The sequence below is a fragment of the Balearica regulorum genome, chromosome 1, assembly GCF_011004875.1.
Source record: "Balearica regulorum gibbericeps isolate bBalReg1 chromosome 1, bBalReg1.pri, whole genome shotgun sequence".
Lineage (NCBI taxonomy): Eukaryota > Metazoa > Chordata > Aves > Gruiformes > Gruidae > Balearica > Balearica regulorum.
The window spans coordinates 14,164,172-14,177,768 of NC_046184.1; the positions used below are offsets into that span (position 1 = coordinate 14,164,172).

The window sequence follows — 13,597 nt, forward strand, 5'->3', positions numbered from 1 at the left end:
GCCCGGCCCCCCCGCCGACCCCCTGCCTCCCCCGCCTGCTCCACGCCGCCTTTCCGCAACGGGACCGGCATCCGCGGCGAGGCCCAGCCGGGCCCGGCGGCAGCTCGAGCCCAGGCCCAGCGGCTGGGGGCGGTGCGAGTTTAACCGGCGCGGCGCGCACCGCTCCGCCGGCGGCTGTGGGGAGCGGAACTCTCCGGCGGCGGCAGCGGTGTCGGGGGGGGAAGGAGAAGCCGGTGGCACGGGGCCCACGGCGCGCACGGGCCGGTGCACCCTCTTTTAGTGTCCCCCCGGCGCGGCCCGGCCTGGCCGGAAGTGCCCGCGGTGCTGCGTAACGCATCCGGGGCAGGGCGGCCGCGGGACGGGGCTGCCGGGATGCCGGACTACCTGGGCGCCGACCAGAGGAAGACCAAGGAGGAGGAGAAGGAGGATAAACCCATCCGCGGTGAGAGGCGATGCGATGCGATGCGGGGCGGCGGGCGGCGGCCCGTCCCTGCCGCCTCGCCTGGGCCCACTAGCCGTTGTCACGGCAACGGGCGGTGGAACGGGCAGCGCCCCTCTGCCCCTTCCCGCCCCCCCCCCCCCCCCCCCCCGGCCGTGTCCCCGTGTTCGTGGCGGGGAAGCTCCCCCAGCAACGCCGCGGCCGGGGCACCGGGGCACCGGGCGCGGGGGCGGCGCTGCCGGCGGCCATTTCGGTGCCAGGACCGGCGGGGTTGGCGGGCCGCGGCTGGAGGAAAAAAGGCCTGAAGCCCTCTCGAGCCGTGTCTGGCGCTGCCGTCGCCGTTCCCCGAGCGGCCGCACACCGCAGCGGGGGAGGGGGGAGCCGCTGCCCGCCTGCAGCCGCATCCCCACGGTGCGGCCCGGCGCCGATCCTCGCGAGGCTCTCCGAGGTGCTTTGGCAAAAGGCTCCTAAAAAGCCAGATTTGCTCTTCGTAAGGCAGAAGGCCTTTTGCCGCTTAATGACTGAAGATCAGCCTGATGAAACACGATAATTTCTTTTTCTTCATCGTTGGAGGCCTGCGGAGGTGGCTGTCAGACCCACCGTGCTTCCACCGTCCTCAGTACGTCAGTGGAAGCAGGAGAGAGCAAAGTGCCAAATTTTAGTGGTGATACCGGCGTCGTGTGAAAATTGCCGGTTGCTTCTCGCGTTTGAATTTCATTTGCCTTTTTATTTCATGCTAGTAAATACTAAATAGTACATCTGGAGACAAAATTAATACTGTATGTTACTAGTGATAGACTTTGAACCCACTCAAGAAAGATTTTTGAACTGTAACAGCAGTGTTTATTTCTTATCAAAATCAGTGGGTTAGTACAAATAATCAGGAAAGAAATAAGGATCGACACCAGGAAAGAAATAAGGATCGACACCAGAAAAATCATCATCCTCTCAAAATACTGTGCAATACACACTGTGCCCAGTTCTTCAATACTGTGTGGTTTGGGCTCCCTCGGTCGTAAAAAGATGTAGTGGAATTAGAAAAGAGAGAAGACCAGAGAGCCAGGGATACTTAAGCTGAAGGCTGTCATTTGGTTGGGAAAAGAGATTGCTTTTGGAGAAATGTTAAAGGTCTGTTAAATGACAAATGATATGGAAGTAATAGGGGGTGACAGTAACAGAGAGTTATATTTTTCTTAGTTAATCGATAGAGTTCACTGGAGAAACCTGCAGCACTGTGCAAAAGCTTATGCATTTAATGGCTGATGCTGCTTGTTCTGATGCGGGAATTCTGAGGCTCAAGTACAATTTTCAGATTCCAAGTTTAAGTCCAGTAAAAGGAAGCACAGTGCTGATTTAACTGGGGGGGTTCTTCCTGCATATTCTGCTGAAAGTTTACAGGGGTTCAAAAAACTTAACAGAAATATTCACACGAGGAAGATTTTGTAAGTGCTGTTAATAACGACGTGTGACTGGCAGTGGGAGCTCACAATGTATTTGCAATGTTCGTAGACCTTCCTGTTGGAGAAGGGATATTGGACCAGACTGTTTATCTTGTCTAGTATGATCGTTCACATGTTTTCCATTTTACACCATTAAAACTCAGCACGGTATTAGTTACCGATTCCAGGCTGCTTTAGTAGTTTACAGTAGTGTTTTGTGACCAAGACCAGCTTAAATTTGGTTGCCGTTCCCTGCTCACACTGGGCATTTTGGAAGAGAGACATCACTGGTGGAAAGCGGTGACAGTTTTTCATTGATGTTTTCTTAAACATTAAGAAACAAAAAGTTTAAAAGATGAAGTCTTGATATCTTCAATTCCTTCTCTGTGCAGTCATAGGTCAGTAAGCTACTCTGAGCGAGGTGAAGTTTAAGTAGCTTGCTTGCTGTGAGCTTGGGGTAGTACTGATCTTTGGACGGAAGAGAGTAGCTGGAGACCCTATTTTGGTTTTTTTTGAATGTCTGATACTTTTTTGTTCCACTTTGGTTTAGTGAAAAAGTAGAAGCTCAAAAGAAGTATGTTTTCGTCTTTTAGAAGCAGAATGATTCTGCTGGTTTTGCTTTTAAAATTGGAAGCTAAGTCTTTCCTGTCTTGTTTCAGCTCTGGATGAAGGAGATATTGCCTTGCTGAAAACCTATGTAAGTAACATATGTATACAAAATTGTTGAAGAAAAAAGAAAGTTCTATTAGGAATTGAATGCAGGAGCGGAGGGATGTGTGGTTAGTGAGTAGTTGGTAAATCTGCTTCTCTTACTGCTTTTCTTTCCTGCCAAAATCTTTTCTTCTTTTCCCCTTCCAATGAGAAAGCCCCAAACCCAACCCACAACCCTAAAATAACCCAGTAGCCTGGAACTAATGAAACCTTGTAGGTGACACTCATAGAGGTCTGACATCGAAGGCTTTACTGGGGCTCTTTCCCTAACTAATTTTCTTGCTTAATAAAGAACAATATCTTTAAGACTGCTTCACACATCAAATTTACTTACTTTTAGCCATCATGTTAAAAAATTATTAGTGAGGGATATATGGACCTTGTCAAAGAGAATGTAATCTTGGGAGGTGTTTTCTAAAGACAGTAAGGCTTAAAATGCAAATCTCCCCTCTCTACCAGAAAGCAGAGCGGGTTTGAGAAAGAACTCTTGAAAAATGAAACTTGCAGCTTAGCGTATGTCCAGATTTGGATACATTTGCCAGAGGTCTGAATTTTGTTGATACAGACTCCTTTACGAAGCTGTGGAACCAGGGACGGGTTCTGAAATACGGCTTGTATGCACTCTTTTTGTTGCCAAGTTAATACGAAGGAGATCTTCTAAAGGGAATCCAGATCCGGATCTGCCTGCATTAGGCAGGGCAAAATACTAGAGTTTTATCACAAGCAAGAATCTAGCTTCTGAGTTGCCCCGTGATCTTTCTGCTATCTTCTGTGGATGATAGAAAGGTTGGGTAAGGTAGTTAAAGCACTTGTACAGATAATTTTCAGATAATGTTTACAGAATTCTGTCTATAAATCATTTTTACTACGTTTTTTTAAGCTTTAGAGAAAAAAATAGTTTACAAAAATAAGGCTGAACGGGTTTAAAAGGAAAAACAAATCTGGGAAGTTTACAAATGTAAAAAATTTCCACTTGCGCAATTGGTCAATTCTGTGTGGGTGCGCTCTGTTTTTGCAAACAGAAATATTGTAACTGGAACTTAAGACTGTCTTCTTTGGCTGTAATCAATAGTTGGCTGTTATACCAAGACAGTCTGTTGAACATCTTGACGCTCAGCAGCTATTGGTGTTTTTCCTAAACATAAAATAATTTGAGTTACCAAATCTACGTGGTATTTCTTTTCCAGGGCCAGAGCACATACTCAAGGCAGATCAAGCAAGTAGAAGATGATATTCAACAACTACTTAAGAAAATCAATGAGCTCACCGGTATCTTTCTTTCTTAAAGTAACTTTCATTACAAGAGCCACATATACCGAAACGGGTGTTTTAAGAAGCTGAGTTTAAACAATTTCTGCATTGGTTTATTATTGTTTTTCTTCTCAAAAGGACACATTTTGTTATTTGGTAACGTGAAATTTTTTTGCTTTATGGGTGATGGTCTTTTTGATTGGGCAGGGCTAACCTGTACATATGATTATGTAATTTTGTAGTTTAACACATTTTTATTCAAAATTGCCGTTTTTTTGTATTACAGTAGCATGAAACAAATGGTGCCCCTTTCTGTCACTAGACAATTTGTTGTGATTTGTGTCAAGCTGCCTTTGAATAGTGAGTGAACTTCCATAGACTGCAAAAACCCAACATATTGTTACTAAGTAGTGGTGCAGTACCAGTCCTTGTGTAACAAAGAAATGTGTATCAGAGCAGCGAGCATTTAAAATCAGCTGGTCAGTTTTGGCAGTTACGAGAAAAATGAATTTGTTCCCTAATTTTGCTTTGTTTCTTTCACTGATGTATGTTTGTTGCACTGTTACTAATCTTCTAGTGGCCCTCAGTACTGTCAGAAAGACCGCAATTTCTATTTTCCAGTAAAATCTTTCTTTCAAATATATCACGGAGGTGGTACTTTTTATGTCCATGTTTTGGAAGATTTGTTAGGTTTTACATCTGTGTGAATCCCTCAGATTCTGATATCTTACACTAAGCTTTTCCCTGGTGAAAGCACTTGCAGGGTTTCACCCCATTTATGAAGCTTTTAGAAATATGCTGATCTCTGTTATCTTTATCGAGCTTCGTTGTAATCATCCACACATTGCAAAATTGTATTGGATAATGGCTAGGCTGGTATTTGCACGTTTGGCTGCCACAGTCACGTAGGCCTCATTTCTTCAGGAAACTTGTTTTTTTTAGGAAGCCCATCAAAGATGTGTGTGCATGTGTGTTTCGGAGATCTGAGAAGGCTTCCTGCAGCCTTCTTTCTAAGGTTCTTGGTGTGGGAAGGATTGCTGACATACCTGTTAGCTGTGTCCTCCTCAGCTGGTCTGTGTTGTACGTAGGAATCAAGGAATCCGACACTGGCCTGGCTCCTCCTGCCCTTTGGGATCTCGCTGCAGATAAACAAACTCTCCAAAGTGAGCAACCGTTACAAGTTGCTAGGTGAGTGCGCTCTTTCCTCTTTGTGGTGGAGCTGCGTAGTGTTAACATTGTGATTTATAACTTACGTGTAGGCTTTTTTAAGAAATAAGTTTCACGTGTTGTGCATATTGAAAGTGCTTTTTACCACTGTGTCAAAAAGGAACTGTGTTAGGTTTGATGATGTATTACGTACTTCATACTTGTACTTATTCTTGTAATTATTGTGTGATGCTATAATATTAGAATTATTATTACAAGTACAATAGCTATTTCAGTGTATTTGGAGAATTTGCTCTGCAAATAGCAAGTCAGGTAGTTTGTCTGCTGGCATTATTTGTTCTGTATTAGGTGTACAAAGATAATCAATGCAGACTCCGAGGATCCCAAGTACATCATCAATGTCAAGCAGTTTGCCAAATTCGTGGTGGACCTCAGTGACCAAGTGGCACCTACTGACATAGAAGAAGGCATGAGAGTTGGGTAAGCACAATCTTTATGTTCTTACAAGTTCCTGGAGACTGAAGCTTTCTCATCTGATCCATTAGTTTGACAGGTCAACAACTCTCAGTTCATGGTTTTGCAGTAGTTGAAATTATAACACTAATGTCTTTCTGTTGGAAGACAGTAACTCATCTGCATGCTGTGCTGGAATCTTTTGATTTTGATGTCATTCTGATGAGAACCGTGTGTCATGGACCAAAACTTTTCAGTTTGGGTCCCAATCGTCCCAGCTTTCAGGTAGCCTGCGTAGCCTGCTTCCTGTTCGGCAGTTTGTGCAGTTACACACAGGGTAGCTACAGGAAACGTTCCCTGAGGAGGTAAAGCCAGTTGCTTTTAGAATCAATATTTTGCCACCTTGCTCTGTGGGATATTTCAAAGTTTAGTTTTCAAAATACTTCAGCATTAATATTTTTGGAAACCTTAAACTTCTCTGCAGAAGGAATTCCAGTTTCTAGCCCATCTGACTATTAGCTTTCAGGGCTGGGCTGTCTTGATGCCAGAGAAAAGAACAGTTTAAGAATTCAGCTTCTAGTTTACAGAGTCATTTCTACATGACAGCTGAATTAACCAGTGTTAAAATAATAGTCTATGCTTTCTCACCAGGGTGGACAGAAACAAGTATCAAATCCATATCCCCTTGCCTCCAAAGATTGATCCCACAGTCACCATGATGCAAGTGAGAACTGCCTTTACTTATTATGACATTGCTTTGTTTTGTAATTTTGTTTAGAGTGGCTGGATTTTGTTCTGGGCTCTTGAATGCCCTGAGAGATACGCAGCATCAGGCTGTTAACTGCTCGCTTACCTTTTTGTTGTGCAGGTAGAAGAAAAACCTGATGTCACTTACAGCGATGTTGGTGGTTGTAAGGAGCAGATTGAGAAGCTGAGAGAGGTGGTTGAAACCCCTCTGCTTCATGTAAGTAACTTCCAGATGGAAACTTTTGTTATTTTGAAAGTATTCTGGTCATCTGTTAGCATTTGAAAGAGCAAGAAAAGATAACGTAGCTGAACGTAAACACTGAAGTGAAAGGAGGTTTAGTTTTAACAACTGAAATCCAGGCTAGCCTGGTTATATTGCTCTTCATTGATGACTTTCTTAATTTGCATATACTCTTTGATGTCTTTCATTTGCACATAACCTTGCCTTCTGTTTCCCACCATTGTAGCCTGAAAGATTCGTTAACCTTGGAATTGAGCCTCCCAAAGGAGTACTTTTGTTTGGGCCGCCCGGTACAGGCAAAACACTTTGTGCCCGTGCTGTTGCTAACCGGACTGATGCCTGCTTCATCAGAGTGATTGGATCTGAGTTGGTGCAGAAGTATGTGGGAGAGGTAAGAGCAAATACATGATGGAGTGTGGAGTCCTTTGCAGATTTCCAGTCATAGGGACCAGATGCCGTAGAGGATGTATGTGATGGATGAACGCACTTGCACGTTGGAGATGCAAGGAGAGGGACTGTGAAACAAATCTCTGCAGATCAGGCAATGGGTTATAAGACCTGACGTATGGTGTCATCGATGAAATGGATTTTGCAGTGCAGAGTTTAATCTGCAGTTCGGGAGGATGCTAGGGTTAGGATTTTGTTCTCCCAACTCTGCTGCTTACTTTTCACTTGTCCCTGAGGTAAATGACTTCATCTGTACTTTGAGAGTACTAATTTCTCTCTTCTTTATAAATTGCCTGAAGATTTACAAATGTTCTGTTATGTATATGTGTGCAAATAATCATTGGAAATTTCGAAGTGCTTGGAAGCATGAAAACTTTCATTTTCATGGTTTTCCTTTAATGTGCCTTGAATCTTTAAAAAAAATCCTGATTTTTGCTTGCAGGGAGCTCGAATGGTTCGTGAACTCTTTGAAATGGCCAGAACTAAAAAAGCTTGTCTTATATTCTTTGATGAAATTGATGCCATTGGAGGTATGTTTGTAGTACATATAGCTCTAATCTCGTACGAGAACTTTGAGGTTTCCTTTTCATGTTGTAATTCTTTATCTGCATTGCTGCATTTCAAGAAATGTACTTGTAAATACCTACTTAGCAAAACTACTACTGGCATGTCCCATGTCCGGGAAGCTATCAAGAAGTGGTTCACACAGTTTGAACATACTTATCCCAGATGAGAAGTCATTTTTGCATGTTTGGAACACCCAGATTACAGAGATTCTTCACTGAAGTTTAAACATTGTCTTTGCAAAAACTACTGTTGACTTAAATCCCCTTCAGCTTCTGGGCTACGTACTAAATCTTTACTGCTGCCTGAAAATTAAATGTTTGTTGGGTTTTTTTTCCCCCCAAAGGAATTACTTAGGTCCTTTGAAAGCAGAACAATTTTTACACAGGCAAAAGCAGGGAGGATTTTGGTTGAGGGGAGGCAAAACAAACAAACAAACTACATGTATAAATTTCAGCAGCGTGGCCAGTTATTAGGCGGGGAGATGTGTCTTTCCGTACAGCGCCTATTAGCACAGACAGGTAACACCACTCTTTCTTTGAAATGTACCATTTTCAAATAACCCCCTCGCACCTTTTGTTTAAACTTGTCACAAACATTTGCTTGTAATTTAAAATTATTTTTCCAGGTGTCTTCTATGTAGCAGCTGTGACACCTCCTCCATGCTCCGAAGGTCCCTCTGGTATTTTCTGAAACACGTGTGTCTTCTCTCTCCAGGTGCTCGTTTTGATGACGGGGCCGGGGGTGACAACGAAGTGCAGCGCACCATGCTGGAGCTGATCAACCAGTTGGATGGTTTTGACCCGCGAGGCAACATCAAAGTGCTGATGGCTACAAACAGACCCGATACTCTGGATCCAGCCCTGATGAGGCCTGGCAGGTTGGATAGGAAGATAGAGTTTAGCTTGCCTGACCTTGAGGTGAGGGTTCTTTGTTTCACAGCAAAGTATATTCTGAAATGGGAGTGTTTCTCCAGTTAGGGCATTATTGTCTGGAAGCAGTTCAGGAGAATTAACAAAAGCAGCACTCTTCACTTAACCTGGAACTGCATGGAAATCTGGGGGATTAAAGATGTGCCAGAAAGGTTTTTCCACACTGCAGAGATCCATCCCTGGCTGAGAAGCCATGGTAAATAGCAGTATTCACTGCATATTCCTGACTCGGCAGAGAAAGAATCCTTCAACCAGGTCCATCATGTAGTTCTTAACTTGGCATGTGTTTTGTTTGGCTCTTTTGAGAGAGATTTCTTGAGGTACTTCTACCATTAAAGCTCTTTATAAAGTTATTAATTTACTATCATGGACGCTTACACATGCTAGCCCAGACATAGGAAACTATAGTTGGGCAGTGAATAAAAGATTTCTTTCCCATCTGCCCTCGCTCTGGATGTGGACAGCCGCACGCCGAGTCATCACCTCTTTCCTACTGTGAACACTTCTATCCTCCACTCTTTTTTCAGGGGCGAACTCACATCTTCAAGATACACGCTCGTTCAATGAGTGTTGAAAGAGACATAAGATTTGAGCTGTTGGCTCGACTGTGTCCCAATAGCACAGGTAAGCTGAATTTTTATTTTTTTAACGATTTAGCATATGTGTCATCTCTGGTGGTGGTCACTGTTGAATTTGTTTATCCCTTTCTTTCAAAGGCGCTGAGATTCGCAGTGTCTGCACAGAGGCAGGCATGTTTGCGATCCGAGCACGTCGAAAAATCGCAACGGAGAAAGACTTCTTAGAAGCAGTGAACAAAGTCATTAAATCGTACGCGAAATTCAGTGCTACCCCCCGCTACATGACCTACAACTAATATCTTGGAATGTTTTTCCTGTTCCTGTTGTTAAACTTTCTGTGAAACAAAAATCCGAGTGTAGCAATTCATGTCTTGTTCTTGGAATCTGGAAATAAACGGAGTATTCTGAACAGTTGGTGTGAGCTCATGATGAGTGTGTTCTGCACTGCTGCTGTAGGAAACACATCTTAGCGAGATCCTAATAACACAGCCTAAACCTGTGAGAGGTGTCTACATCCAATGCCTGGGCACTGTTAGAACTCCAAAGTTAGCTCCCTACTCACCATCTACACCCCAAAACTTACCCCCTAAGCAGCAGAGGTGCTGAGAGCTCCCTAAGTGACCGCAGCGTTTCTGGGGGTATCATCAGGCAGGTGGGCACCCAGGGGTAGGCGTGTCCCGAGGCAGCTCTGGGGAGCGGCACAGGAAAGGAGCTGAGGAGACGGCGCACGCAGCTCAGCTCAGGTGTTTGGGCGACTGAGCCGTTGCCCAGCTTAGGGAAGATGTGAAGGGATATTTTTTCTCTCCCTGGGTGAACACTCTGGTACGGTCGTAACGTGGTTTTTTTAATTCAGTGATTTTCTTCATCCCTTTTCCTGAGATTCTTTGTTTCTTACAAAATAGTGAGTGGGTCAAGAAGGAGGAAGTAAGCGTAATTTCTTAGCGCTAAGGCAGTTTCCTTTTTGCTGTTCCTGCTCTAAAAAAGATAAAATTTGACATCAGTCTACTAGTGAGCACTTTAATACATCTTACTACTTCTCTAAGACACAGCTATGCGCAGAGAATGGCCCCGATGATAGGATCCTGATGCTCTGGTAGCTGGGTGGTGGCTGATGGTTGTTGGCAGCAGGTGACATGAAAAGGTTGATCTTTATTCATGGAGCATGTTTCTGTAGAGCTGGATGGTTTGGTCAATGAAAAGCAACAGCCTTTCATCTTTTTTTTCAGGTGTTGCATTAAAGGTGGGTTGGGGTTGGGGTTTTTTTGGGGGGGGAGGGGAAGAACTTGAGGAAATCCCTGGGGAAAAAAAATACTTTTGGGAGCTGCTTTGTCTTGGAAGTGAGAGAAGTTTTATCAGATCTCATTTCAATACAACTGATATCAATTTATCAGGCTGAGATTGTGAAGCGACTTCAGGTTTTTTTGAAAAAGTGCGTGCGTACAATAGGAAAGTGCGAATGCAGTGCATTGACTTTGTTAGGATTTTGGCCAGTGCTGCTATCTTGCTAAGCAAAGTGGGGCAAACCTGTGATTTTGCCCATCCCTGCTTGACAAACTGATCTCAATGATTATGTGTTACTTTGGCAAGAACATTTTGGGGAGGGATGTGAGTTTATTGGTGGGACAGAATTTTTTTTTCACTTGGAGCCTGAAAGTGATTCAGAAAGCAGCACTGAGAAGTAGCTATTTACCAAGAGCAGTACTTGGAATTGTTTACTTAAGTTACTTAAGAAGCATAACTGAAGTATGTAAAAAGAGTTTGGATCTTATCCTGAATTATCATCAGTACTCTTGCAAAAAAGGATGGGGAGAGGAATATTATTTTGGTTATTAAGAGGTATCAAACTGGACTTAGGCCACCAGTCACCTTTGCTGTGGCAGGGCTTCAGCAGCAGCTGGGCAGAGGCGCTACCCTCCCAGTGTAGACACACTGGAGGGGGTAAAGAGACATGCCCTGCTACAAGGTTAAAGGATGTGGACTTGTTTAATCCCACACTGACAAGCCTAAGGTTGGATTTAAGTTTTTAGGAGTCTGTTAATCAGTACAGGAAAGAGGAAGTCAGTTTACTTTTCAGTAGATAGCTCACGCTGGTGAAGCAGTGCTTCGGCTGGTGGCAGCAAAGCACAGGAAGAGACGTCCGAAGCTGCCAGATTTGTGTTACAGGATGAGTTACCAGCAACGCTAGCAGTATGCAGGAGCGGGCTGCAGCGTACCAGTGCAGCACAGGCTGGCACTGAGGACTTCCTTGGGCAAAGGCTTTTAGTCCAGCTCTTGCTGCCAGGATGGGAAATACAGCATTCATTAATTGTGGAGGTGGTAACCCTTCCCAGCCCCCCCCACCCCCTAGCAACGGGGCCTTGGCTTGTCCCAGAGTCTCACCACAACAAAGCGGAAAAGTTTGATGAGTCATGATCATCACTTTATTTTAGAAGTCAACGGGATTTTGACATGAACTGAAGAGACTACATAGTTAAAAACCAAAGCTGCGACAAGCTGAAAGTAGAAAAATATACTGTATGTAGATACAAAGGCTGTTTAACATTATAAAATGTACCAAAAGTTGTTTAAATAAACATGCACGACGTGTTAAGATGCATTCAACTCATCCTTTGAACTCCAGCTAAGCAGTCATTTCTGATGCAGAAAGCTTCCCATCCCTACAGGCAGGGGAGTCTGAGGAAATGAAACATCTTCCCCGACTGCCCCTGGTTCTTGGGAAACTCGGTTTACTTGAAGCAATCCCTAATCACAACAGAGCTTGAAGCAAAATAAAAGTATTAAGTAAAAGTTCTGCATTCAAAAGAGAGGAAGTCATTTGAATTCCCTTACGCACAGGAGCTTTGATTTCAGGTGCTAAATGAAATGCCACTGCCCCGCCACTTCCCTGTGCTGTCGAAATAACCTACAGAGAAACACTTGCAGGTTCCTACCTCTGCTCAGGTTCATGGTGATTGTTGTTTGGGAAATACAGGCCTTGAAGATTTCTGTCTTTTGCTTGAATTACATTTCCATGTTTTTTCCTCTCACACCTAAAGTTAAGCAGTACCACTGCAGCCAGGGTGTGGAGACAATAGAAAAAATCCCCACGCTACCGTTTCTTTTAGAAAAAAAAAACCCCAAACGTAACATTTTTGAATTCTACTGAAATCTATTTCTCAAAGCGCTTAAAAGCTGAGGCAGAAGCAGCACTGCTGGTAGGAAGATCTCTCAGGAAAACAGAAAAGTACTTATCTTTTTTTTTTTTTGGACCACTGAGACTTTAGACCTACATTTTTATTCCAGCTTAAGAAATTGTATATAGGGCATCAGTTTTGATTTAATAGGCTGCACTCCTGCCTTAAACCAGCTTTGTCCTCAAACTTTGAAGCTAAACTAATCTTAGCTTCAAATCAGCTGTATTCTTTTCTAGAAAGCAGAACTAGATTTTGGCAGTGAAAGTACCATATTGATAATGTAATAATTAAAAAACGAGTTTCTAATTTGAAGTTCACTTAGAGTGAAAATGTCCAGGCAATGAAGAGTTGAGACAGCGTAGGTATTTTAAAAAAATAACTGTACCATCCAGGTTTAAACAGAGTAGCAGCTAAATGCCACCAGTGTGAATTCATTAATCCAGCTGGCAGATTATTATAATTTATATGAATCTGTTGTACGCAGATGTTGATATCAGGCTTTAAAAGTCATCCAAGAAAGTTCTTTAAAGACACTGGTACAGTGCATTGTGATTGCAGAACAGTTATTTCCTGCAAGATCCCACCTCATGGTGAGTTAAAGTGCCCATTTTCTCAACAGGAATAGGAATGTCACCTTGTCTGTCAGATTCTGATTGTAGCAGAACACACTGAATTTTCTTGTCTTGCATAATTTTGAGTTTGTATGTTGTTGGAAGGCTATACCCTGATTGAAGGAAAAAAATTCAAGAGCACGAAGGCTTCCAATTCCTTATCCACTCTTCCTACAGAAAATAAGCACCACCCCGTACCCGTAGATCCAAACAGCCTCAGGCTCTCTTTAAACTGTGCAAATGAAGTATTCGGAAAGAGTCTCTATCAGCATAAATCTGGCTTCCGTTCCACACGATGCCATCCTTCAGAGGTGAAAGTCAGTCCATGAAGCAGAGCTGTCCCTCACTTGGCAGGCAAGGACAGCGTCGTGGATACTGTGGAACAGCAACTCTCTTGTTACTGTGTTATCAAAAAAATTCAGTCTTGTCAGCTCATTCATAACAGGGCCTACAAAATAAAACCAAACATGGCATCAGTGCATAAACGGAAGTACAAAGATGGAAGACAAAGGTATCAGCAAGAAGACAACAACTTACTTGTTATTACTTAAAACATTTAAAATAGCCACATGGATCACACACTGCTTCTGCTCTAAATGGGTAATGCTCTTATCCAGACATACACAGAGGCCTGTTCTTGGCAGAAGACGCTACAATTCCAAATATCAGAAACTTGGAACATTGCAGACTTTTCTCCTTACTACATTATTACAACAATTTCAAGATACAAAGTTCAGTGTGGCATTTACAATTTGCCAGCTGGAATAAATGGGAACAGGACCTGGTCCTCGCAGAACTCATTATGTCAGTGCTCTACTTTCACTGAAGGGAAAGCTCTAATGCA

The 13,597-nt window shown here is 43.4% G+C and overlaps 2 protein-coding genes across 6 annotated transcripts in view; one reads left to right on the forward strand and one right to left on the reverse strand.

The window, feature by feature from the left end:
- Positions 1–283: 283 nt before the first annotated feature.
- PSMC2 (proteasome 26S subunit, ATPase 2) lies at positions 284–9,374 on the forward strand. The gene is made up of 12 exons (XM_075737864.1): positions 284–442; positions 2,538–2,575; positions 3,777–3,858; positions 4,929–5,028; positions 5,356–5,487; positions 6,112–6,184; positions 6,329–6,424; positions 6,675–6,839; positions 7,338–7,425; positions 8,177–8,379; positions 8,919–9,015; positions 9,108–9,374. The coding sequence occupies exons 1-12, from the start codon at positions 373–375 to the stop codon at positions 9,263–9,265; spliced, it is 1,302 nt and encodes a 433-aa protein (XP_075593979.1). The 5' UTR covers positions 284–372; the 3' UTR covers positions 9,266–9,374.
- A 1,992-nt stretch (positions 9,375–11,366) lies between these two features.
- SLC26A5 (solute carrier family 26 member 5) overlaps positions 11,367–13,597 on the reverse strand; it is a 40,648-nt gene continuing 38,417 nt past the window's right edge. For 3 of the 5 annotated variants that reach the window (XM_075737021.1, XM_075737097.1, XM_075737172.1), the window contains one exon: positions 11,367–13,201. In XM_075737021.1, the coding sequence (XP_075593136.1) occupies positions 13,059–13,201 (143 nt within the window). In that variant the 3' untranslated portion in view covers positions 11,367–13,058. The remainder of the gene's footprint in view (positions 13,202–13,597) is intronic. The other 2 variants (XM_075737334.1, XM_075737252.1) reach the window with 2 other exon arrangements.

Bases quoted from the DNA above. Each gene is read 5' to 3' on its own strand.
- PSMC2 (XM_075737864.1), top strand. From the start codon at position 373: ATGCCGGACTACCTGGGCGCCGACCAGAGGAAGACCAAGGAGGAGGAG. The intron at 6,840-7,337 runs GTAAGAGCAAAT...TTTTGCTTGCAG, and splicing joins TGCAGAAGTATGTGGGAGAG to GGAGCTCGAATGGTTCGTGA. The intron at 7,426-8,176 runs GTATGTTTGTAG...TTCTCTCTCCAG, and splicing joins TGAAATTGATGCCATTGGAG to GTGCTCGTTTTGATGACGGG.